This window comes from Netta rufina (assembly GCF_964035555.1).
Source record: "Netta rufina genome assembly, chromosome: 1".
Lineage (NCBI taxonomy): Eukaryota > Metazoa > Chordata > Aves > Anseriformes > Anatidae > Netta > Netta rufina.
This window is the reverse complement of record NC_140123.1, coordinates 136479132-136506729: the sequence shown is the minus strand read 5'-3', so window position 1 is coordinate 136506729 and position 27598 is coordinate 136479132. Positions and strand designations below refer to the sequence as shown.

The 27598-nt window shown below is 38.6% G+C and overlaps 1 protein-coding gene across 1 annotated transcript in view; it reads left to right on the top strand.

Annotated features, from left to right (window-relative positions):
• Positions 1-1242: 1242 nt before the first annotated feature.
• DUSP16 (dual specificity phosphatase 16) overlaps positions 1243-27598 on the top strand; it is a 31145-nt gene continuing 4789 nt past the window's right edge. The window contains exons 1-5 of the mRNA XM_084296875.1: positions 1243-1736; positions 2853-2991; positions 19742-19905; positions 25076-25235; positions 25901-26024. Of these exons, the coding sequence (XP_084153001.1) occupies positions 1506-1736; positions 2853-2991; positions 19742-19905; positions 25076-25235; positions 25901-26024 (818 nt within the window). The 5' untranslated portion in view covers positions 1243-1505. The remainder of the gene's footprint in view (positions 1737-2852; positions 2992-19741; positions 19906-25075; positions 25236-25900; positions 26025-27598) is intronic.

Genomic DNA, 27598 nt, shown 5'->3' with positions numbered 1-27598 from the left:
GAGTTGGTTACTTTGGTAGCTGAATGTGTGGCTCAACTTTGCTCCAGAGCTGCTGTTTGCAGCCTTACATAGATGGCTCTCTGTGTAAATATGCATGATTACACAGAGACCAAGTTTTGAGCTGTGGGAGCAAAGCAACTTGACTTATGCTTTCTACGGGATCTGTAGTTGCAGCACAAATTACACTAAAATGCAGCTAAATCCCTGAGACACAAACCACCATGGTGGCTATGTCCTACAGAGATGTGTTCCGTCAAAGTGTGTTTTGGGAGACTCTGAGGAGCCCAAGATCAACTGTGGGTCAGTTATACTAACAGATGGCAGTTTATTTACTGCTCCACTGCTGATGCTGTTTAGGCTGATGTGGTTCAGAGGATCTAATTTCACAGAAGCATAGTTTGCTTCAGTTATTATTTAGCATGCATGAAAAGTGTAATGCACCTCATGTAACAGTCCCAGTTGCTCCAGAGGGGCCAGAGACAGTCCCGAGTACTGTACATTTCAGCAGCATAGTCACAAGGCCTCTGTTTCAAGTCTGGTGATTAATTCAAATAAAACATTTGTGTCCTGATGCAGCATCTTGTTCTTCTGGTTTCTCTTCAACCATGCTCTCAAAGGAGAGAAGCGGATGCAAGTTTTTTGTCCTTTCTTTCGTACAGTTCCAGTTCTCAGATTTGCAGTGCTGGTTTGTGAAATACTTTCCAAGGCATTAAATTTTAAAAATGTATCTTAAGTTTTACAACTTCTTACATAAGTGGTGAAGTGCTGAAATGGGCCTAATTAGTTCTGCTATTGAAAGGAATACCATGATTTAGGGTGCTATCTCTTAATTATATTCTTACAAAGTCTTGGGAGGAGGGAGAACGAGTGGCAACAAAAGTCTGCAATTAAGACAGGCTATGTTGCCTGAAATACAAGATAATTGTCCAGGCAAGATTGTTGGAATAGATTCAGAGGCTGTAGTTGCAAATACTCGCTCTGAGATGTTTGGAATACACAGCAAAGAGAAGAACTTCTCAGGAGTGTATTTATTGTATGATACAGAGCACTATGCGGTTAGCCTCATAGCTGAATGTTTTGTTCTGCAAACTTCACAGCCTAATCTGGTTTGTGTTTTTTATCTTTCCCTTCTTACAGGCTCTTAGTCCGGTGTGAAGCTGATGGGTGGGAGTAAAGGTAAAGAATGATGTAATGCAGTGGCAGCCAGAAAGCATCTTTTGTTTGAATTGTGAAATGGCTACTCCAGTCATCTCCTGATGAATCAGATGTGAGGGGCTGCTTTGTGGAATGAACCCTTTGTAACGGCACATCAACTGGAAGCAGGAGGAGATGTTCAGTTGAAGAGCTCTTTCTGAAAATGGGTTTAACTTTTCTTTTGCCAGTCGCTACCAGCATGACCTCATACACTTCTAGTACAATGGTGTGGCTAAGCCTTTGAGTACACAGCCATTACATCACCGCAGCAAATTAGAGAGGGAGGTGGTGAAAGAGGCCTTATTGTTGTCATGGCCGATGAGATGATCAGGACTCAACTCATTGTCGCCGAGAAGTTGGTAGCTTTGCTGGAGAGTGGTACAGAAAAATTGCTACTGATTGACAGCCGCCCCTTTGTGGAATACAATACGTCCCACATCTTGGATGCCATCAACATCAACTGCTCCAAGCTCATGAAGCGGAGGCTGCAGCAGGACAAAGTTTTGATTACAGAGCTCATTCAGCATTCAGCAAAACACAAGGTAGGGGTCATTTTCCTGTTATTCCTTCTATTTGTTTAAAAAACTGTGCCTGGAGAGCAACTTGTAATAATTTTCCATTGGGCATTTTGGTTTTAAAAAACAAATTTGTGAGATTTTGTTTTGCAAAGACTTAATCTGATTTAAGATGCTGTCAGTTACTATTAAATTTGTATTTGGTATTCTTTGTAGCAATACTCTCCTGTAAATGACAGAATACTGTATAGGGACCTGAAAATGACTGAGAAAGAACATTTTTGGGGTTCCTGTAAATCTTGCAAAGCACTGTCCCAAAAGTATGTAATCAATGCATTAAACATTCATATTCTAATCTTTGAAAGATTCTTTGGGGTCTGTGGTGGTAAGAATCGCTTATCAAGCGGTTGTACAGCTTGGATAGAAACTGTAGCTCTGTCAATGCTGGCTTCTACTTGCTGTTTGAAATGCTTTTCATGTGAGTAGTTTGATGGATTTTTAAACAAAGTTAGCAGTGAAAAGAAAATAGCCAAGCTGTTTAAACATAATGTGTATCTGGTAGATTTTTTTTTTAATTTTTTAATCCAGCGGTACTTGTTTCAAACATTTTGGGTAACAGAAATAATCTGAAAGAAAGAACATAATATATATGTATTTAAAACCAAAGTGGTGTTTCTTACGTTAGCATACTTTTTGCATAAAGTTTTATAGATGGCTGAAATGTGTGTGGCGTTAGGCAGTTTAAGGTCTCTGTATTGTTTAAAAAGAAAAAAAAACAACACAGAAACAGAAACTGAGAGTGGACCTTCTTGTTAAAAAAAAAAAAAAAAAGTTTTTTTAAAAAAAGCTAAAGATGAAGCGTTTTACTAGTGACGTAAAATTACTGAATCGTAGTAATTTACAGTGTATGCTTCAACTTGGAGCAAATAATCAATTAAAAAACCTCTCAATATTCCTGACCAAATATAATTCCTTTAAGTATAAGATAAAAAATTGTTTTGCATGCAGCTGTATATGAAATCTAAATATCTGAAGTGCTGCATACCAAGCACATAGGAACCCTTAGCCTGACTATGCAGGTGATAAAGGGGTGCTTTTAATCATCTTCCTCCTTCCTATCTTACTTGATTATTTGCATTTCAGATTGAAATTGATTGCAAGCAGGAAGTGGTGGTGTATGACCAAAGCTCTAAAGATGTGACCTCTCTCTCATCTGACTGCTTTCTTACTGTGCTCCTGGGCAAACTGGAGAAGAATTTCAGCTCTGTTTATCTGCTTAAAGGTATGATGTACCAAGATAAAAATGGCACTTGAATAAGGAGAAAGAAATGCTATTGTTATAGCTTATGTGTACAGAGTTTTGCAACAGCACTGCTGTAAACTGCAGTTATAACATGGCTTTTTCTTTTGTTCTTTATGCATATAGTGATGTTCATGATACATGTAATGCTTAGAAATTACATCTTACAGATGATATGTAACACCATTGGTGTTGTGCAAATGGAAATTGATGAACACAGATTTTTTTTTTTACATGTGTATGTCAAAAGTATGTCAAAACTACTATAAGAAAGGTGCTTCCCTGGTGTTCTAAGTCTGTGTGCTAGGAGGTATGTGCTTCCTTGCTGAATTGGTAATTACTACAATAATAACAAGAGAAACAGTCTCCCATTATCTGAGAAATTGTTCTGTGTGACTTTTAAATCTTCATTTTTTTTAGAAAGAGATACTATTATTTTTTTGCCTCACCTCTACTTTTTGTTTGTTTGTTTTGTTTTGTTTAAATTCCAGCTCAAATCATCTGTAGACATTCAGGTCCTTATAATACATGATTTTTTAGTTTTTGCGTGTTTTTGTTATTTCTGTCATATAATTATTTAGGTTGGAAAAGACGTCTTATATCATGTATTCCACCTTTAACCTAGTACCGAAGTCCACCACTGAACCATGCTCGTAAGCTCTACATCTATAGGTTTCTTGAAGGCCTTCTGGGATGGTGACTCAACCACTTCCCTGGGCAGCCCATTCCAATACCACACAACTCTTTCAGTAAAGAAATTTCTCCTAATATCCAACCTAAACCTCCCCTGTGTCAACTTGAGGTCATTTCCCCTCGTCTTATCACTTGAAGAAGAAGCCAGTCCCCACCTCACTGTATCCTCCTTTAAGGTAATTATAAAGCCATGGAACAGTAGAGTCATGGGATAGTAGACCCAGTGTTTTCAAGAAGTAACAAGGAGGGGTGTGAAGTAGATACAGGGCTGAAAGAAGAAGGAATGATGAATAGAAGTAGGAAATACATTGCAGTGACTCAGTCAATGATCTAATGAAGTATATACACAGTCTCTGAGAAATGTTAAAACGGCAGTCAGAGACTAATGATGACAAAAAAAATCAAGAACTCCAGAGAGATACTTCCTTTTAACAAGAAGGTTTTGCTGAGGTTTGTAGTGACTTCAGATGACAGTGGCAAGGAGATGGTTATGTTACTGAGAAAACTTTTCCCAAACTGTTTTGAAAGTGAGTACAGTGGAAATTAATAATTTCTGCACTTGGACAGATGCATTTGGTTCTAATGTGAGCTAGACTTACAGCAAACTAAGATCTTGCTTTAGCTGTGTCTGGTGCTTGTTTTCTTTGATCTCTTGGTAAGAATCATGCCTGTGTTTGTGGATTACACTATAAGACTAAGTAACTCTTCTTCTATAGGACACACCAAATGAACATGTGGTCTCTAGGCACAGTAAATGCTTACTGATAGATGGTGTATGTAATTAATACTCTATTAAATTTAAAACATTTGGAAAAAATTAGACTAAAAACCGTTAATGCCTCTTAAGAAACATCAATTTTACTGTTCAAATACCCAACTCTGCTTATCTATCCTAAAGTTTTTGTAATAACCAGAAGCATATTATAGCTCCATGAAGAAATACAGACTATTCACAACTTAATTTACATGCTGGAAAGAGACACAGCTCTCTAATGACTAAGAATTCAACTCCATGGTAGGGAGAAATTGGAGAGATCTGAATAAAGCCAAGGAGAGGAGAGTATCACAAAACTTTCCTTTCTTCATCTATTGTACCTCTATAGATTAGTGGCATGAAACATGTCTTTGATCATCTTCTCCCTCTGCTGGACCTCATGAAGAAGATGATCGGAGTGTCTCCACCCTCAGACTTGTCTGTGTCTTCTCTAGGAGTGGACAGTACCAGAAAGGGATTGTACTGCAGCTCCCTAGTGCATAGTCTGAGCAAACACCAGTTGCACATCTCATAATGATATATGTTTTGTTTTTTACTTATTTCTAGCACATGGTAGTTGTCTGTTCAAACTGAAAATGCAGCATTAAAAACACATGCAAGATAGTAGCTGGTTGAGGTGAATTTAGCAATGTGCAGCTGTTGAAGGTTCGTTTGGATATTAGAGGGAAAGAAAGGGAAGCTGATGTGTTAAAGCCCTCCTTAAAAAAAGGGAGGATTTTAATTTTAACATGTCAAATGCATTTCTCTTAGAAAAGATTAGATTTGAGAGTTTAATCCTTTTTTTGTCAAATAGCAAGTGATGGGAATGTTTATGGGTGTAGAAATCTGATGGTTTTAAAACCAATAATAGAGGAGTATAAGAACAAAAGGAAAATGTAAAGAAAGTGTTCACTAGTGATTAATTAGAATTGCTAAGTGCTTGTTTCAGGAAATGTACCCAACTAAGATGAATTGGTAATATAGCAATTAACATAAACTGTGTTACTTCACTCTGTAGCACTTCCTTGTCTTCTAATGATTTTGTTCTGGTTTTAATCCTTACATAAAAAATAGCTTCCACAGTCCTGTTGTGTTTTCTTCTTTGTTTGTTTTAATATCTATTAAAAAACTAGTTACTTAAAGGAAAAACAAACAAAATAAACCTTTTGCTGTGTGAGGTGAAGGAGAAAGTGCTAGATTTGGTCTTATACAATGTTCCTTGGAGTTTCTTGATATGTGGCTATTAAGAAACTAGATAAAATGTGTTGACTCAGAAAGTTGAAGACAAATGCTCATAAACATTTATGGTTTATAATGAGAGTAGGGGTCAGTGCACTCTGTAGAAAGAAAAACCTTTGGACTTGAGTTTTCCCTAAACCACTCAATGTAGTTTATTTAAAACAGTGACCTTAAATAAACATTTTCAGGTAGGAAAATATATTTTGTTGAGACAGAATAAGCAGCAATTAACAAATTTCTGAAATTTCTACATCTTTTCTTTCTGCCTTCCCCCATTACTGAGCACTCAGTAAGTTTTGTTGTTGTTGTTGTTGTTGTTGTTGTTTTTTCTTCTATTTAACATTTTTATTTATAATTTTATTTATTAAGGTTGTGCATAAAGGTATGTTCAACCCTGGAGGCTGTTTTTCATTGAAGCAGCTAATGTAAAGACCTCAGAGGAACCCTTGCCAATTAGTTCAAGCTCTTGATCTAACCTCATAAAAATATTTATAATCTGGTGGGGAATGTTCTCAGGAATTTAAATATTCGTTTTTGTTCTTAATTTTTAATAGTGCACAAAATACTGATATGTGGGTACTGAAGGCTTAGCCTACTCCCGTCATTGCATCTACTTGGCTGAGTTAAGTAAGACTTAAAGATGGGGATGTGACTTGATTCCTTCTCTTACCATAATTTGAGAACTGGATTTACTTTTATGGAGTCCTGCCTGTTCCTAGTATTTTTGTGATGTTTCTGCAGAGCAAGCAGAAACAGTTGAGAGAGACTACGGACTGTTGCTTAACAAATTATTATTGCTAAGGTGGAAAACAGCAAGAATCTTGCTTAAATCCTTTTTTCACTATGCCAGTGGAAAACATTCACATTCTATTTTCCTTGCTCTTTCCTTCTTCTCTTAATCTGGCTTGTTCCTACTAGGGCAAGCACAGATGTATTCATGGCAGTCACCTTTCAAATGCTGCCTGTGATGAGAATGAAGTTGAGGTTTAGTTGTGTGTGCAGAAAACACACAAAACAGAAGGATTTCTTAAAAAGAAAAACAAAACAAAACCAAAAAAAATAAACCACAGAAATCTCTACCACTCTGTATTTCCAACCTAAGATAAAAATTGTGATAGCCTAATGCAGAAACACTGTACTGGCTCTGAACTGAAACCAGAAGCAAGAATCCTTTTAATTGGGTGGATGTGGAGCAATGGTGAATGTCTAAGAGAGACTAGATAACCATCAAAGTACTGTAAGGGTAGGATCATAGAAACAGTTTCACCGAACCTTTTAAGAGTTTCTCAGTGCTGAAAGAACAGAGCATATTTTGCCAGCAAGCCATGAATAACTTATTTTTTTTTTTGTCAGTCCTCAGTTTGATACTTAGACTTGATGTACTTTAAGGTACAGTGCTACTAAGGCCAACCAATGCAGAAAATTTGCATAATGCATCAGATTATAAAGTCTAGGGATTCAGGGGAGTCAAATATAGTAGAAAGAAGCCTTTTGTGAGCTTCTAGATCTGCCTGTTATTACTCCAGTGCCTGAAGGATGTGACATGGATATATATGTCATTGTATTTCACTGGACTCATTCCTCTTATTAAATAGCATCAACCTGATCTGCAGATGTAATCAGGGTTGTGTATACCTAAATATTGTCTGTGGAAAACTTGCTTTGTGGTTGGAAATGAAACTGCCATCCTTCAATGGATAAATCAAAGACTGCAGGGAAAGAAGGACAGACTTCATATTCAAGTCAGATGAGAACTGTCTTAGAAAGTAGTCCATGAATTTCTTTGTGCTACTTATCTTTCAGCTTTATCCCAAGTTATCTTTGTCACTCAGAGATTCACTAGCAGAGAACTACAGATTTTCTAGGTGCCCAGTGTGCAGCCCCCGTGTGGCTCACAGAAACATGGAGTCGGGGAGCTGTACACCATCATTCCAAAACCTCGGTTAGACGTAGGTGCTGTCACCCCATAAAAGAGTCATGTTGACCAGCAACTGAAGCCCAAGTGGTGAATTGCCTGCTAATCTCTGCTACATGCAGTTCTGCCTTTGAAAAATGTGAGCAATAATATGATTTAATGGATGTTGCTTTCATAAGACCTCTCTGATAAGTTTTACAGAGCACAAAGCTGCTGTGATAAGCAGAAAAACATTATTAATAATTAATTTCATATTCAGTGATGAACGCAGGTCACATACGGTGGTCAACAAATGAAGTCATAAACTGAGTGAGTATGAAAAGAAAGAACAAACAGAATGAGTTCACTGAGACTGGGCAAAGGTCCCGGAAACAAAATAGTGAGATTAGCTAGGGACTGTTGCAAAAGGTGGGTTTTTGCTGAAACTTTCCAAGTAATTCTTTCTCTGTGACCTGTCCCTCACTGACACAGTGTGTGCATGAAGTGGAAGTCTTGCATGGAGGACACAAGAAGGAAGCAAGACAAAGACCACTTCTAAGGTCTTGTTTATGCTGGCATTTTTCTTAAAAAATACTTGAAACCATAAGTCGATGTAAAGGAGTCCCACTACAAGAATGTCAGTATCTCCAGAGTACGTTTACCATTGTGTTGTCTCTACCTGGCTAAAGCAAAGCTGGATGGTAAAGAAAGTGCAGTGCTCTCTCCCTGCTTTGTTGCCGAAAAAGCCATGCCTTGTGGCAGAGGAGCAGGATATCTTAAGAATATTCTTTTATAGGTATGACTTGTGATTTCCATCTCCTGAAGCAAACAGGGTTGAAAGACTGAGCTTTCCTCCCTGCTTCTGCAATCCCACATGAGCAGTAGAAGGGTTCCCAGTGTGTGCTGAAAGATGGCAAAAGTTAGTTGTAGTTTGTGCTGTCTGATAAATTTCCATCTAACACACTAATGCCTTTCAACGTTTGGATTTGGAGCTTAATAACATTTGGTTATGGCTGACTGAAGTTGTGAGCATTCCCTGTAAGCAAATCTTTGGAGGGTGCCTCAAGGAGAAGAGCACAACTCCAAATGGTGGCCGTTAATTAATGTAATAAAGTTTTCTGCAAGTTGAAATAATTGCAGGCAGAATGAGCTGTCAAATATCCCGCTGACATTTAGAGGAAGAAGTGTAGTCACAAGATGATGGCAGGCTTCCTCACACTGACTGTTGATGCCATTAGAAGCCAGTTTCTAATGAAGAAGGTAGAAGTTTTGCAGAGTGAGTGTGGTATTCCAGGAGTGGTCCCATGTCGCATGGTCAGTGTCAGTGGGAAGGAGAAGAAAGTGGGGAAGGAACTTGGCTCTGGGTTGCCCTCTACAAAAGACTCCTCTCTTTCAATTTTTGGGAGAGCGTAGAAAAACTAGTACCCTTGGCTATAGCTGGTCCCCTGTGAATATCCTCCCACCCTTTGTACTTAAAATGAAGTTTTGAGTGTTCACTTAGTGCCATGATTGTTTTAAGCACTTGAAAAATGGGAGTAGGTTTTATTACTTTCATATGTGTGTTTACTTGCTGTCTTTTGAGCGAGAGCAAAGTTTGACTAGCGTGAAACTCTCATAACATTTCTCAAACCCAAGAATAACTTGTTAACTTGGCTTTTGTTTGGGATACCTCTAGATACTTGTGAAACTGTATTGACTGAAGTCACGACTGGGGTCTTTTTTTTTCTTTAAAGGCAGAAAGGGCAAGTGTGAACATCCAGCATGCTCTCTGTGCTTGTGGTTCATCTGACTCTTCTACTGGTGCATGGCACCTGGGTGGATGGGTAGGTGGAGGGAGTTGACCCCTTTCTCCTCCTCCTGCCCCCTCAGCCTTGTTTACTTAACCTGCCTATTAACCTTGTCTTACCAAAGGCAGAAACCCTCCAGGGCAAATAACTTCCTTCGCTACCGTACTTGTAAAACACCTGGCATAACAGAGCCACTGTCTGTACGCTACTGTAATAATAAAATTAAAAAAAAAAAAAAGAAAAAAGAAAAAAAAGGAAAAAGCTTTCTGAAGCAGAGACTTCAATCTGGTAGATGAAGTGGCAGATGAGAGGGGACGGGAAGGGGGGAGGAGGGCTGTCCGCTGGGATGGCAGCGCTCCTGGCGGGGCTGAGCTTATGTAATGGAAAATGGCAAGCGTCCCTGCTTAGCTGAGCTGGAATGCATGAGTTGCAGCGGGCTGTGTAGGTCTGCAGCTCATTTAAACAAAGTGGAAACATTGTAGATTCATAAAACTCTGAGTCAGAAAGTTTACAACTTTTTCTCGTTATGGCTGGGGAAAAATCCATACGGTATCCTTTAGATAAACATTTTAGCGTTTGGTGGGAGCGTGACTGTGGAAGTGCTGATAAGTCACAGCATTAAGAGCCTCCTATCTGAAACATGACGAATGCTAATGTTTTGTACTTTCTCTGTGTTTTTTTTTGTTTTGTTTTGTTTTTTGTTTGTTTTGTTTTTGTTTGTGTGTGTGTGTGTTTAAATTTGATTTCTGCATAGTTTTCAGTAATATTAAGAACATTATATACCTAGTGCTGGTCATTATTAATGGAAACAACTTCCAAATTGCGGGGGGGGGGGGAAGGGAAAGGGGAAGAAGGCAGTTAAACATGAATATACTCTGCTATGCATCTTTGTTGTGTACAGAAGTTTGGTAGGGCTTACTTAGAGTCCAAGTATTATTTTGCAGCGATAGCTATAAATTTTGTTATTTTTCTGTTCATTTTCCTTTAAATGCGATACTAATATAATATTTATTACTATATGTTCATATAAAATTTGAGTAATCACTGCCCTTAATGAAGAAGCAAATTCTGGTCTAAAAGAAGGCATTGGAATCTTCTGTCAAATAAACAAGCTTCAAAGTCTCCTTGCGATGCTTTTCTGGTGCACACATCATCATTGGTTTTTGACTCATCACTTGGTTTTTTGACCTTTTCCACTCCCTGCTAACTGCATTAAAATAGTTGTGTTTGACACTGAGGTAATACTGATGAACTGGCAGACAATTAGATCTTGTGTGAACAGGAGGGAAGTGGCTTCTGGTCTGTTTTCAAGATGAATTCATTGAAGAAATCCAATTTCTCTCTTTGATGTTTTCTGAACTGTCAGAACCTGAAGGGGGAAGAAAAAGGAGCAGTGTCTGATTTGAATGGCACTTCAAGAGTAATGCCAACATTTGCTCTGTTACCAGTGTGCATTTTCCTTGGTCTTTTCCAGCAGACTCTGTGGTCTGTGAAAAACTGACATGTGTTGCCTCTTCTCTCTACATCAGGACCAAGAGAAGGGATCTTCTGCGCATCCTGAGTGAGACATGCAGTGCTGCAGGGCCAGCAGGACCTACTGGGATGTTGTATAAAACACTTCATAGGCATAGTCTGAAGTTTTACACAGGCCAAGCTCATAGAAGTTGCCTTTTTGTCTGTCTCTCTGCTGTCACCCACAAAAGATGCATGTATTTAAGCTTGTTCGTCAGCTTCAGTAAGTCTTGACAAAAGGAGTAATTAAATAAGAAAAATAATGGCAGTTCTTGTAAGCCCTATGGAAATGAGCACTGCCACAGTGGAGAGTCTCACATTAGTGTCTCCCCCTGAAAAGTAGCTTTGGGTCAAACTGAGCTGGATTTGCTGGTGTGATGAAGCAGTAGTGCTGGGCAGGTCCCAGCAGTGGAAGAAGTGTCCTTCAGAGCTCAGGCTGCGCTAGCCACCCATGGATCCACCACAGGACTGGCATGGGAGGCAGATGGTCTCTTTTAGTTCTGCAGCCCCTCAAATTACTTGACGAAATGCATTTGTTTAGTTTGAAAGTGGAAATCTGTTCATCTGAAGTTTCAGTAGGTGGCCAGGAGCCTTGTCTCAGTTATCAAATGCTTCTCTAGCGGAACCTTCCCCTCCTTGTCCTCAGCTTTGCTACCAGGCTCTGGGCACAAAAGGCAGCTGCATGGGGTTCTCTGTCAAGCTTTAGCTGACAAGTTCATAGAAAGCACACAATGTGATGTGTCCATTGTCCATGTGTCCAAGGCAGAACTGTCCATTTCCTCATCTGTCTTTCATTCCAGTTTTTGTTTCGTGGCCACCTTTATAAAGAATAAGTAATGAATCCTCCTAGAACAAGCTCGGTGTGAGCTTGTTGGTTAAGTTTGTTACTGTTAGGATTTGTGTACTTCTGGAGCTCTCCTTTTTATGGGAGTTGTGTCCATATTGGATATTTATATTAGAAAAACCCAGTTACACCTAAGGGGAACATCCCCTATTTTCATGTGTCCCTTTTGCTGCAGAGCTGCAGGCACATCAGCTGTTGTGCTTTACTTTAACACCCAGCCTTAATCTGTTTTATCTCTGAGGTGTTGTCAAGTCTCTGTTCTGTGCTTTGTCAGTCTGCACTTAACTATTAGTAAGAGAACCTATTTTTAGGTGATTAAGGGTAAAACTTCTGGGGCAGATCTCTGAAAGCATTTTGAGAATAGTAAGGAGTTACATGATTGGTGATGGAAACAGTACTTTTAACAGCAACTTTCAAGAGATTTTAGGATTGCTTCATGACTGATCTGTCTGTATCTTAGAAATAATGCGCAGGTTGAGATATAGGATTAATGTGAGTATGAGGGAACATCTGTGTTATATTCAACATGCATGCAAAGGAAAGATAATAAATATGTGTGGATGGGGGAGATGGATGTTCCTGTAACAGTAACAGGAATATTTGGCTAAATTAACAGCTGGTAATTAGAACCATCCAACAGCCCGCTTATGCTGTGTAAACACTGGTGAGCTGCTCAAGGTGATCTTTGAAAGCTGGTAGGAGGACAAAATGGCATTCTCCTCTCTTTCCAGCACCCTGTGGAAAAGAAAGGTATTTAGGGGAGGTGGAGAGCAAGAAAATGAAGAGAGTACTGGGCTAGAGGATGGGGGAAGTGTGCAGGGTAGATGCAGATGTTGATCTGTACAATAACAAATGATGTTTCATTGGACCAGCCGTAGTACCATAAAGCCAAAGATGACTAACTTGGTCAGTGTGAGGAAAGGATGTTTGTTGATGGGAATGAAGAAAAATGCTTGAATTTTGAAAACTAACTTTTAGTAGATGGAGCTTTTGCTGCCCTCTGCCTCCTTCCCCATGCTAAATCTTTTTCACAGGTACCTGGACTTCTCTAAGAAAAAAAAAAAAAAAAAAAAGCTTTCAGTTTTTAAATTCAGAATCTCTTCTTGAATGTTTCCTGTAATAGTTAAATTTTGATTAGTGGTTACATCTCTTCGTATGGCTACATCTATTTGAAGGAAGCATAAGAATGAGGGGGGAAAAAAACAACAGTATAACATGGAATAAGCCTAGAAAAGAGCCACCTTTTTTCTCTGTATTTTATGTTTTATTATGTTGTCATTTATCTTGAATGGTTTTATTGAGTATTGGGTGAAAGCATTAAATATTATCTGCACTTCATAACCCTCTATTAAGTGTTAACCCCCTCCTTTTTTTAAAAAAAAAAATGTTGTTATTGGTGGTTGTTTGATATAGCTACTCTTTCATTCGCAAACCATCTCTAGTGGTTTACAGAGCTACTGTCATCCCTGCAACTGCAGTAGAGCAATTGGCAGCATTATGGAATGCTCCTTGTCTGTTTCTGTATAAAATAAAACAGATGAGCTGATGTAAATGCTTGTGGTTCTCAATAGTTATTTCTCTTTATTAATTTAGGGTTTGTCTCTGATGGTAGTTTAACTAAGGATCTGGATGGGTGCCATTCCCTTAATGGAAGGTATCTGTTCCCAAATCAACAAAACTTCCCCGGCTACCATTTGTTGCCACCTGATCCCATCTTTCCCTCTCTTCTTCCTGCTGTTGGCAACATTAGCTAGGAGATTTATTTATATAAGGATTTATGCAATGAATCTATAATAAAGACTAACTTATGTTGTGGAAGTCTGCTGAAAGTTTTTAATCCATTTTTCATCCATTTTTTCTCCTGGGTTTGGCCCTATTTGGTTTCCTGAGTTGGCTGAGAGGTGAGCTGAAACTTCTGATGTCAAGATTCCTTTAACCATCCTACCTTGATGAGTGTAATCATGACACGGTACACAGGAAACTGCAGTGTCTTAATTCAGGGGAAGTCTGTAGTCACCACTTTGCAGAACCATAGCAACACTGTAATTGAGTAGGATACCTGATCTTGCCAAATTTATGGTAATGGATATATAAGCTTGTAAGCAAGAAATGTAGGCTTTACTGTAAAGATGTAGGAGGTGTTGGGTTGTCTGCCACATGCAAGAGTTTATGCTGCAAAACCACTGACAGCTTTTGACACCTTAACATGGTTTCATAGAAACTCTTCTTGTGCAGCCGCAAGTGGTGAACAGAACAAGTCGGCGCCAGAGCACATAGGGTACAGCTGTCTGTTCAATGTGCTGCAACCAGGGGATGCCTGTCACCCGGTTAAAACCGAAATCATTTCGCTAGTCTGGTCATTTTTAACAAGCTACCCAAGCAAGAGCCGAGTCAACTTTGGGCAGATACACAACTTTGCAATATAATAATGATGGATCATCTAAAAGTAGAGCAGAACTAAATTAATTGACTTTTGTCTCAGAAACATAAAGGACAAGCAGCTGAACGTTACAGTCAATTTATCACTGCTACTTTGGTATCTCTTACTTTCATGTTGGAAAATACATTAGATTATATAGTCTGAAATCACTTCTGTCTCATATTGCTTTAATTTGCTCCCATAATGTCATCATCCCCACAGATTTTTCTTCAGACTTGGGCAGGGCCTATTGTACAAGTAAGATAGACTTAAAGTTGTGCTAGCTACTCGCTGCCAACCAAAGGTTATGGTGACTTACATATGTGCAGTCATGACCAGAAACAACTGGCTATTTAAAAGTGAAGAAGGAGATGCATTGTGCTGCTAATCCTGCTTGGTCAGCAAGGTTTTTTTTGTTTTTTTTTTTTGATATAGTGAAACTATTGCATTAATGGTGATGGAAAAGTCTTCCATTTAACTCACTGATATCAGATTGGTTTGCTGAAGAAGTAGAGTGAGAAACTTCTACAGCTTTGTTGAAGGGAGAGTTTTGTTTTTTTTTTTTTTTAAAACAAGCAAAATTTTTAAGACATAAGTATAATATGTAAAAGTTGTCTCATTTTCTCTATCCTCTGCCCATGACCTTCAAAACAGATAAGTAGTTGAATAAGAGAGTGCAGAGCTCTTTCAGTCCAGCTTTACCATCAAGAAGGCAGACAACCCATATGATTTCAGAAGCTATTTAAGAGAGAATATTTCCTAGTTATTTGTCAGTTATCTATTTCCAGTCCTTTGTATATTTGGCAATTGGGCTGGTTGGTAGGACTAGAAAGAACAGCCTGCCAGATATTGTAAGCTGGGAGGGGATACCGTTCTGATTAAGGCACTGCAAAGTGAGTGAGATTTCTTAGATCTCGCCCAAGAGATTAGGATCAGGGCCCAGTTACATTTATCAAAGACTTCAGTGGAACTTTATTAAAACAATAGCTCTGCTAGTGACCTGGGGATTTTTTTTCCCATGGTTTCAACATGCCCTTGTGATTGATTTACCATTTGCAGGGGCTGGAGTTGTGGTGGAGAAAGGGTGTTGTTCAGAAGCTAGCTCCAGAAGAAATGCACATTTTCTCTTACTAAACAAACAGCACAGTGCTGCCAGTAGCCCTATTCTAAATGAGGTAGTTAGGCAGACAAATATAAAATTCGCCTTGAAGCAAAGCATCCTCAAACTGTGAAACTGGAAGCTAAACCAGCCTCATCTTTCTTTTAAGGCTCAGATTGCTATTCTGTGTTCCAATCTGTACACTAAGTTCATTCTCCAAATGCTTAAAGTTTGTTTTTTGAGGACTGTCTGCTTCATTTACAGCAGAAGTGAAGAGGTAGTCTGCATGGTTGAAGTACTTTTCTCATAAGAAGTTCTTCATGTAGGCTATACATTGATTTTTGCTTTGGAGAATAATGTGGGTCACGATCTGTGTTAGAAAACAGAAACATGAAATAAGAATCCTTTTTTTTTTCCTGCATGTTTTCAGGTGCCATTATTTTTTAAATATAACTATGTATAAATTGTATTATGTGTGTGTATATATGTATATATGCATATACACACGCTATATGCATAAGTCAGTGCAAGCAACTGGAGGTGACAGAAGCTCTTTAAAATGGAAGTTAGTCTCATAATGAAATGACAGCTCAGTGGATGCTGTTATTCCAGATCCCTGATATACTGTGTTACGCTGGAGGTAATCAATAGTTTAGCAAGATGCATACATGAGTGTTTTGTTGGGATGGGTTTTGTTTATTTGTGTGTGTGTTGTTGTTTGTTTGTTTTTTTTTTATAACCATTTTTCAACACACATCTATCGAGAATATATATTTTTTTCTACTGTGAGTGCCATAAATCAAAGGCAGAGTTGTTGAAAAGCTGCTAACTTTTTTTTTGAAATGAATACAGAAGATGGCAGGATTAATATTGGATGGATGGATGGATTAATATTTGAAACGAGATACTGATTGCATCCTTTCTGAAGTCAATGATCCTGAAGTCACTGATCCTACTTAGAGGATTGGGGGCTAATCTGTAATAACAGGTTAAAATATATGCAGAGGAAATAAGGGCTTACTTGGGAGCATGAGGAAAGATAGGTAACAACACAATGTCAGAAGTACTTGATATGAGAATTTTGTGGTTATAGTTGATGTTGTAAGGATAATAAAGTAACATTTTATCAGGAAAGTGTGTGTAGAAAGAAGAAGGATGACTTTGTAGGGATGAATGTCCCAGAGGAAATGTTGAGGCATCTAATCTTGAAGCACTTCAAGCTTGCATTAACAAATTACTAAAAAACAACAAAAAAGTGTTCCTTATGCTTATAATGACAAAGCATGGGTTCCATCTCCCCAGACCTCAGTCTTTAAGCATATTAGCATCTTTTTTAACTTTTGTTGCAGTATTCATGCAGAAGTGAGAACTTTTGTGGAAGTTTGTCCACATCTGTAGCAATATGGGAAAATTCCTAATTAAAATACAAAACAAAAACATGTCCATATAGTCTTCTTTACAAAGACATTAGAAATTACAAATATAAAATCTCTTCTTTTCTTGTGCTGCTTCTTTGTAAGGAACAACAGGCACTTTGTGTGAGAAAGGCTCCAGATAGCAGCCAACAACCTTCCCAAGAGATAAAGAGTGAACAAATAAAACTGAAGATTGATCTTACTCTTTCCCTTCTTCCACCAGTCCCTCAAGGAACTGCTGGGCTCTGTTACCACATCTTCCATAACATTTATCTAAGGCATGTAGTGACTAAAAATTCTAAGCTTGTTTCCTACAGAACAGGGAAATTCTTATGCCATACCTAAGAGAATTCAGCAACTGTGTGAGAGAGTTATTTTGAAAACTTTTCATCTTTTGATTGATAAATTAAACAAGCACTGTCCATGTTCATGGCTTATAGAGACAGGAACAGGTGGTGGAGGTGTAAAGCAGGATGGTATGAGCAGAATTGTTGTGTTCACTTGATTGACTTTGAAACCAGCCTCAGATTTCTGCCTTTGGGCCCATGCCCTTCAGCTTTCTTGTATCCAACTGGGTCACAGACCTGCCCCTTTGCTTTGCTCTTCTGATGGGCGTGGGCTGTCTGCTCTCTGGCATGGAAAAACATCTCACAGTTAAACTCCTGAAAAGCAGTACTGGCCATCTTTGGGACTTTGGAGAGTGCTGCCCCTGAGACACAGTGTGGTGGATTTCTGGTGCCAGCCTGTGCAGAAGCGTGTGCTCCACACTTCAGGTGGTGGGTACACTTTGCTGAAGCTCTGAAACCAGACTGCACTCTTAATTTATGCAGCTGAGGAGCATACTGGGCAAGACAAAAAGAATTTCTGCACCTATTTTGCACCTTCTCCTTCTTAAGACTCTTGTATTATTGCCTTGGCAATAGTTGGTCCCCCTCATGAAAAAGCGTCCTCTGCTATAAATGCCTTTGTCTGCCGAGTCTTTTCAGTTCTCTGAGATTTTGCATTTCTTTTTAAAGCAAGGGATTTCTTGTATTATTGTTTTTAGCAGGCTTCCCAATCTCTCTTCATGTTACCCAGGTAGATCTGACATGCTGCACTCCTCCAGGCCTGCTGCTTGTACCAAAGCTGTTTGTGGTGATGGTAGTTGACTCAAGTAGGTTTTAAATGACTCAAGGCACGCGGTAGTTAACTGGAATTTGTGAAATGATCAGAGATTCTTCAATTACACTGAAAATTTACAATGTTTTCTCTTTTCTCCTTCTAACAGATTGAACAATAAAAAGGGATCTGTATAATTATGACATGAAGATTGATTTTAAAAAATATAAAAAACCTTCCTACAGTAAATTACAGCTATTTTGTCTTATGATGTTTCCAAAGACAAGCATTGTCCTAGTTGTCTAAAATCACTTATCTAACACTAAAGACAAGTGATTTTTTTTTTTTTTTTCAGTTAGGAGACTGTAACAAGAACTGCTGCTCAAAAAACTTTTGTTCTGAAAACTGCTTGCTGGCTTCTTTGTTTATCAGATAAAATGGGTTGCTACATACATGGCTATTACCTTGTGTTTTTTTTTTTTTCTTTTTTTTCTTTTTTTTTCTACATTTAATAAAGATACAGGGTTTAAAATCCAAAGAACAGACATAATTCAGGCAATGGTAATGCAAGCCTTGACAGAACAGTACATTATCTTATTGCTGAATAATTTTAATTCATGTCTTCAAACTGTAATAATACAGAACATAGCATTTGGCAGATTTAGCACATTAATACTTCACTTCCTTGATGATAAAAAGGTGTCTTGTTCTGCACAGGTTATTATTACTCTCCCTCCACTTACAGTTCCACTTGTCTCTATGTTTTTAATGTAAGGAAATAGCTGGGGACTTTGACTTTCTTTTGTGTCTCTCATCCTTACTAATTGGCTATTACATGGTGAAAACTGTCCAAAAAAGCCTGTAACATGCTGATTTAAGCAGCTGCCTACAGTTCTTCTTCAGACTAGATGAAGTATGTGAATGAACTGAGCTTGGAGTTCACCTAGTTTGTCAAAAGCTAGCTAATTTTTGTGAGAACATGTTTAGCTGAGGTGCAAGTTGGTTGCTGGAGGTCTGTTTAGTTTTGTTCTTTAACTGTGGGTAGTGCTGGTTGGACCACAGTCGGTAACAGAGATTTGTAACATAGATCTTGCAGTGGGAGGGAAACAGGCATGTGGCAAAGCAAGAAAAGGAAATGGAGCTTGAGCTGTGTGTGTTATGTATTTGTGTCTGCATCAGTCTCAACCTAATGCAGAGGTGGCAAATTATAATTAAAATGTTGTGGAACCACAGTATGGATAGGGCCTAATGCTCTAACTACTGCAAATGAAGAACCGCCTAGCAGCAAAGGGAGCACAGAGGGGCTAGTTTGCTAGGGGAATCCATGGTTCACCTCTTCCCATGCCCACCTTCCCCTGTAGTCGCCGTCTGCCTCACCTGCCCATCTTGGGATGGAGAAGCCTTAGCTTGTTGTGGTTTTGAAATGTGAAGCCTCTTGCAGTGTGTTGGATGAAATACATTATTTCTGATCAGTATAGAAAATAATAATGCAAGATTTTAAAAGCAAACATTAATAACCACATATTGGTGATTTTACCAATTGAGAAAACATGACTTCTCCTAAATGCAGTCTAATTATAGACCTAATATGGGAGAAGGAATTGTTCAGAAAGCAATTTGCTGAAGCAGAAAGGCAAAGGTGTGTGGTGGGTGTTGTGGGTTTTTGTTTTGTCTTAAAATTCTCATTTCCACATGTCCATTTGAATCAGAAGAAGCATCAAATCTGAGGAATGGAGAGAGAGAAACAAACAAACTTTCCCACCAGAGTGGGAAGACAAAAGCAGGCCTTGTGTTCTGACAAATGGTTTTGCACACTTAGGGTACCTCTGGGAGAGGTGTGCATATAGCTGTACAGGTTCCTCTGCTGGCCCTTTAATGCCCCTCCATCTCATGCAACAAATGCTGCTTTATGAGAATTGGTATGGGCACTGATGCCTCCCACAATGCTTGTCGGTAATGCACACTGTGCCTCTTACAGGTGGATTTGTTGAATTCTCCAGCTCTTTCCCTGGTCTCTGTGAAGGAAAATCCACGCTCGTCCCTACGTGCATTTCTCAGCCCTGTCTACCTGTCTCCAACATTGGTCCAACCAGGATTCTGCCTCATCTCTATCTTGGGTGCCAACGGGACGTCCTCAACAAGGTGAGCATTCTGGATGTTATGCTGTTTACATGGGTGAGTATATAATCTCCATGTGTCTTTTTCCATGCTTCTATTATACCTCATTATTACAGCTATAAAACCATCTAAAGTAGATCTAAATGATAGCCTTAGACAGCTTTATGCACAGCCTGCTAGGCAAGAACTAATGATATACAGTCCACATAAAGAATCCACGTGTCACGTAATAGGATAATTGATCTCTCTCCTTCCTCCTGGAGAAGATAATACGATACCTTCCTCGGTAACCTACCAACCAACAGCATGCTATTAAATCAGCCATTACAGTAGGTCAGGTAGTTTACTGTGTATAGCACCAACTGGTTTGTTTTGGTGTGTGTTGCATATTCATACAATTATGTTAATAGTTCTAGTGGGATGAAATAAAGATTGTCTGTCAGTATTTTCTCTGAACACTTACATACATGTTTTTTTTATACATGTATAAAGCCTAAGACTGGAACTATCCTAACAGTCCTATAATTAGATCATATTCATATACTCATTGGATTTACCTTGGTCTTTAAAATCTTCAACAGCTTTGTTGCTATGTAGTGAGTCAACAATTCAGAACCTATTCACATATGATGGATGTCAAGGCAATTTCTTATTTTTCATACCACAAAAGTAATTTGTGGTCCCCACACAAAAGGCAACAGGTAGATTAAAATACCAAGTGAATTAAAAAAAAGAAAAATCTGCTTTAAGTGGTAGAGTATTAGATGCTTTTATGCTGTTTGTTTCAATATGTTAATGATAAGTGCTATCCTAAGCCCCACTGGGAGTGGTGGGGTCTCTTATTCTCCTTTAGGGCCAGGGACATTTGGGGATGTGAATAGAAATCCCATGCTGTAGCTCTTTAGTGAATAGCCTTAGGGGTGAAAGAGGCTGTTCACGTTACTTGCAGTAAATCAGTGCCTATAAATAGGTGTTACACACAGACACAGGATGCGTGCCTCACCAGGAAGGGAAACCAAGTGGTAGCAGTAGTCAGTAATTTCACTATAGGACTGGAGGAGTCTGAAACTACTACAACTACTACAACTGCTACTGGTAAGCCCTGAGTGTGGCAGAGTGTTCTGTAGGAGAGTTTAGACCTGGTAGGGTGTCTCATGCCATTTCATTTACAACCTTGACAGTATTTCAGCACATGTCCATCACATAGCACGAAGCTCTGCAGCTTCAGAAACTTTAGAATTAATGTGGGGCTCCCAGGAATTGTTCAAATTTGCACTTCTTGACCTGATGCATTTCTTAACCATTTTAAGGAAAAATATGCATTTTATGAGTTCAGATCTGCTCATTGCTCGCACGTTTTTCTTCTTATTTAAAACAAGTCACAGGCAATTCTTTATTCTGAGCATGTTACTTGTTCACTGCACTGAAGTAGACCGTAGTGTCTTCATAATTTATGTCTTTAGTTTTGGTGTCTGCGTGTGGAAAATCTTAAATGGCTCTCATCTTAAGTAGTGGTACCCTTATTAACTTAAAGAAGCTGTGGGAACAAATGAAGATTTCTGCCTCTGAGAACGAATTTGATGCTTTCACTGCAATTGGCAGCTCCCAGTTTCCTGATCCTTTATAGTTTCTTGATTCAACCCAAAGTTAGTGATTGTTAGAAATGAGGATTTTAGAAATGCTAAGGGCAGTGAGGTGCTCCAGGTGGCTTGTGTTTGCTGCTGCTCTTTCTTCCACACTCTTTGCTTCTTGGAAAGCCTAGATCTTATGCAAGGGTTTTAGGGAAAGCAAGGAGGATGTCTCCCAATAACATGGAGTGCTCAGAACTACCAATAGCTGGTATGAAAGCTGAGAAGTGAAGAATATTGAAAAGGGAAAGGTGAAAAGCAAAAAACAGTGATCAGAAGCAGAGTTCTGTCTCTGTTATGACAGTCAAGAAGATGGTAAGTGGTTAAGTTTGCATGTTCTAGTTTAATGGCCTTGCTGCTCTGTCAGTTACTGAAGATACGAAGTGAACTTTCTGTGAAAATTGTTTAATTCAAGTTCAGATTTTTTAAAATAACTTTCTAAAATATTCCAGTAAGATTCCCAACACTGCAAAATATAGTTGTATACATTGACCTTACTTTTGAATGCTATCCGTGAGGTCCCGTTATTCCTCCTATTTCACAGACATACTCATTTCTCTGAAATCTAAATGTCTCAAAAATACCTGCAAAAAGAAGTCTTCATTTGCAATGCAGTTAAACGTAACGCTTTAGAGATGTGAATTTTCAGCATAGCTTATCAAGATGAGGTAATCTTTTCAGAATCTTTAGAAGCTTATCTCTGAGTGCAGGGGGGAAGAAACATCTGTCTTGAACATAGATTGTCCTGCAGCATGACCTTTTAGGGACACTGATGCTATTTGCCACTAATGCCTCTACTGATAATGATTGATGTATGAAAGATAAGCAAACACAAATGTTTGGTTTGTGTCCTTGAGCAAAACTAATGATTGCTTCAGAAAAGTATTAGGAGATTTTGCTTTATGGGTTTCTTTTTTAATGCTTAACTCTGAAAATGTTTATAGATTTCCTGCAGTTGACATGCTAAGAACCTCATGAAATTTCTGATCTCACTCTTCAATATGTTCTTTAAATAAGTTGGGGATCAGTGGTGCTGCTTTACCTAAATGCATGTATTTGCAAAAAGTGTACTTTTTCACCATTACCAGATTTCTTTTACTCTGGTTAACAAAAAAGTCCATTTGACTTGTTGGGTCTTCATGTGATATATTGGTGGCTATCAGTATCAAATGGCAGTGCAAGAGGGTATGTATTTTGACAGAAAATCTGTTGATTTTCAGATTTGTGAAAGACAGACACACTAAAGTCTAACTTATACATGAGTGACAGTGTCCTCTGAGAAATTTAGGAAAACGTAAAAAATCTGTTTGGCTGTGGGCCTAAATGAGTCTCCTGCTTACGTCTCACATTTTGTACCAGCATTAGAGTTGTAAAAGTTTCTGCTTTGCTCCTTACCTAACTATTCTGTTTTTTAATTCCAGACCTGGATTTTATTTCCTGGAACAAAATAACATTTTAGGGTGCCATTAATTTTAAGATTAAACAAGTCATAGAATGTAAATAAGCTGACAAAAGAGCATTTACCTTCTTTTCACAAAGTTGTTAGTATTAGGATTTCTGGATCTTCCTCCCATCATAATTCACTTCTTCCTTTTGGATGTCTTACAATGAAGGCACTGTTATGGTTATTATATTATAGTGTGTTGCGCAGGGAATGATTGATACTTTAGAACAGAAGGAAGCATGACTTCTTTCTTTAGCCTTGGTCTCAAAGACAAGTACTAACACATTTTTGCTTTTTTTTTTTGGCTCGGTGATTTCAGACTTGGCATCTGCAACATTCTAATTCCCATTTGGATAATCAATTCCACACTGAAAATCTTACATAACTGTGGAATTGTGATCATTGGACCATGCAGTCCACCAGCACTTATGCTTTAGACAAAATAATAATAAAAATAAAAAAGAGAAGGCTTTTATTTCTAAATTCACCAGCTTTCCAGCACTACTTAGCTGCATCCTCAACAAACGTGCATCATGAAAGTCCATTTCTTAGTGATACCTTCATTGCCTCCCTCTTGTGTATAAGGTTGGGTGACTTCTATGCATACTGTGGCTCGAGACTGTGCATGTACCTGCTATTTCAGTTGTTTGTTGTTTACCTTTTGGGCGGTAAGTGGTGACTATAGGTGTACAGGGTTAGTATTTCAACTTAGTGGCCTAAACTAGATGCTTATTTTACAGAAGTTGATGTTGAACAGCTTGGGATCCTAGAGTTGTAAGGCTACATGGCTCAGCACAGTCACAGATTCTGGGGCTTTCCTTAGCACATGTAAAATACCATGGTAACTGGGCTCCTGTGCCAAGAACCCCAATCCCTCTCTGACTAATTCCAACAATTCCCAAATTTCCTTGCAGCTCTGCTTTTAACCTTTCAGTGTATGAGAGTTTAAATATAGGAAAGGGAGGCGAGACTGTGTTGTCTACAAATGGCATGCAGGGCTGGAGGGAAGCATGCTGTTTGAGTTGGGGAGATGTTAAGGAATAGAAAAGGGGGACATTGGTGACGGTGCTGAGGAGCTGAGCTGTACTGGGAGTATGACCTAGAAAACTATCAGTGTTGGAAGAATTAAAGGTGAGAAGTTACCTTGACACATTCAGCCCTTTTTTGACCACTGATGCAAATCATATTTATTTGTCATAAATTATATTTATCACAATTATTTATACTTATAATGTTTATATATTTATATTTGAATTTATTTGTGATAAATTATATTTATTTGTGATAATTTGCTCTGCGAGCAATTGCTCAACTCTTGTTCACCTTAGATGTCTATGTTTATGGTATAGAGTATATTCATTAGTTTAAGGTACCCACGTCTTCATACACCTCTGGATATGCCAGCGTAAGGGATTTGGGGTGTAAGTTTAGTGGAGTTGTCCAGAGCAAATTTGTCTCACTAGCAGAGATTTATGTAAATTCACAGTTTATAACTGCTACATAAAGCATGTAGTTAAGTGAGGATGGATTTGATACACTTTCTTCTGCAAATGGCCATGAGATTCCCTTCCTCCCCTTCAGTCCTTTGTTCTCACTGAAAATTTAATTTATGCCTGCATATACGTACTTGTACGTGTTCATCCCTTCTACGTGCACACTGCAAAGTACACACAGTGTACCCATGTAGTAACTACCACACATTATTTAAACTGCTCTGATATGTGATCCAGAAAACATGCATTCAAGTCAGCGAACTACATGTGACATAACTACTTGGTTATGTCACCTTGTATGGTGAAAATTTAAACCAAAGTAGCAAAAAAAAAAATGCATTCTCTTGGAAGCAATGCTTCATAGTAACAGAGGGTACTCCACCATTATTTCTGCTCTGTGTCACCTTTGTTCACTTGGACTTTGCAGCCTGCATATTATTTGATCGCAGTGGATGTCTTGTTAAAAATTGCTTGAAGAATCAAAAGCCTAGAAGTCAACTTTTTCAACAAACAATGCCCCCAGTAGTTTACTTTTTCGCTTTATTATGTGTTTTGAGTTTGTGGTCTCTTTGAAATGGCCCAAAGGTGTTGTTTGACTTCTCTAGTTTTAATCATTCTCTCTTTCATAGGAGCTGATGCAGCAGAACGATATTGGCTATGTACTAAATGCCAGTAATACCTGTCCAAAGCCCGATTTCATTCCGGAATCCCATTTTCTGAGAGTGCCAGTGAATGACAGCTTCTGTGAGAAGATTTTGCCTTGGTTGGATAAATCAGTTGATTTTATAGGTGAGAAGAAACTTCATACTGGCTCTCTAAAACAGTTGTTGGGTAACTCTGTGTCTGACTCCTATCTTGGCTGGAGGATACCTGGGTGCTTTCTGGGTGGTATGAAAATACCCTAAGGATCTGCGTATATGATCACCATCGCTTTATAAGTACAGAAGCAAAATAATACGAGGAGATTCTGCCTCTGTGTGTTCCAGCACTTACAGGAAAAAAAAAAATACTTTTTAAGAGCACAACTCTGCTTTCTGTCATCCTGGTAGACACCTGATACATTCTTGCAGAGAATGAATTATAAAATTAGACATACAGATCCTGTCTTTAGCTTTAAGCAGCGAGCTAACAGATGAACTGGCCAAATTGTTCCATCATGAATACTTGCTTTTTACTTGCATATAAAATTAGAAACAATCACCTTTCCCAGAAACCTAGATAGGGTTACAGTAATATAAGTGAAGTATGCTGTAACTGCAGTTTTTTCTGTGTGTAGTCACATGCTTTTTCTAAACCCAGTGCAGTGATGGAGAAAATAAGTGCTTTTTATTTAAAGCTTCCATGAGATCTGTAATTAGCAGCCGATTTGGAAGTTCTGAACAATTTCAAATAGCATTGTTTTCCTTGCAAACTTTTAAGTGTGGTATAATGCTGCTGATTTCTTTGGTATGCAGAAAAAGCAAAAGCATCAAATGGTTGCGTGTTAGTCCACTGTTTAGCTGGAATATCTCGCTCTGCCACAATCGCTATTGCATACATCATGAAGAGAATGGATATGTCCTTAGATGAAGCTTACAGGTAAGGAGAAAATTTCTTTTCATGCTAATTCTTGTGCCTGTCAGCTTGTTTTTAAACTGATAAAAGGTTACATGGCCAAGGTAGAAGCAGACGTTATTTATCCTGTAGTTCATTGGCCTCTGGGCACTCTTGATTCAAACACAGGTTTACTCCCTAAAGAAATCAGGGGTTGTGTGCAGGCATTGTGCACCTAATGTTAATTCCCTACCTGCAAAATGCTCATGTTGGTCTTTGCTCTAAATTTAAACTGCTTATTAACTGTGAGTGTGTATACCTGTATGCACACACATCCCACACAACAGCATCTTGTAAAAGAAAGTGAAATGGATAGGGCTAAAGAAACAGAACTGAGGATATTTATCATCCTGCTTGTGGCAAATGCTAGACTGCATCTGTTGACTTCAGTTTGGTAATGCTCTCAAAGAAGTGCCTCCAGGTGAAATGTATAGGAATTAAGAAAATGACTTTGTGGCTAATGAGCTCAAACAAAAACTCTTGGAGAAAGTATTTTGAAGTATCAGCTCTTTGTGGTATTAGAGAATTCTTGTGGGGAATAAATACCCCTACCTTTTTAACCTTTCAAATCACAACGTTGCTGTACTTAGATTGTGAACACTGTATTACATTCCAGGTGACTTCGTTGCCGTTTACCATGACTTCTCTATTTCATTTGGCAAACTGCTTTTTGTTCCTGTGTTGCACAGAAGACATTGGCTTTCTTCTTGACAGACCTTATAGGCTAATTGGCAGAGCTGACGCACCTCTATCAGACGTGTCTTGCAGAGGCATTTTGAACACTTGGGCTGGAGCAGGTTGAGAGGAGTACCTGCCAAATCACTACTGTGTTTGCTACGACCATTTCTAAAACTGTGATGACAGAAAGAACAGCTGATATTCTCCTGTGTGGGATGGTTTTCATGGGGCATTTTCTTTAAAGCTAATAAATGCATATAAGTATGTATGAGGTGAAAAAAGTTAATTCAAGATATGCCTGAATGCAGATGTCTTCCATGGCATTCAAGCCTGTAGAAGATTTCTACCAGTGCTTGATTTTGTGCAGTAATTTCCACATGTGTGATGAAATGGGTTTGGTTGGTTAAGAAGCACAGGTGACAACTCACAATTACAGAGGTAGTGATGCTATGGATGAAATGCTGGGTATGGATGGATAGGCTGCAAGATCTGAGCTTGGTTTGCCAGACAGTCTAGCTGATCTCAGGCTATAGTGCTCTGGAGGTTAGAGCTGTAGAGTACCAAATACTTCTAAAAGGCACACATGTAAGTGAACCTCTCACTGAGTAAGGAGTGCTTCTTCGCATTTTTCCATGACATCTGTGCATTCAATTCTAATTTGCTTCTTAACCAGAAGTGTGAATTGCGAGAGATGTGCGAGAGATGAATCATCCTTGGCCTTTTTTCTCTTTGTACTGGAGATGCTGAATAACTACTGGAAAATTTGAATTTATTTTACTATGATCTGATTTAGTGAGAACAATCTGCAGCACGGTTCACTTATTGGTTTGGGATCTTTTGCTGGCAAAGCTTAAAAGAAAAATATTTTTTTTCTGGATAAA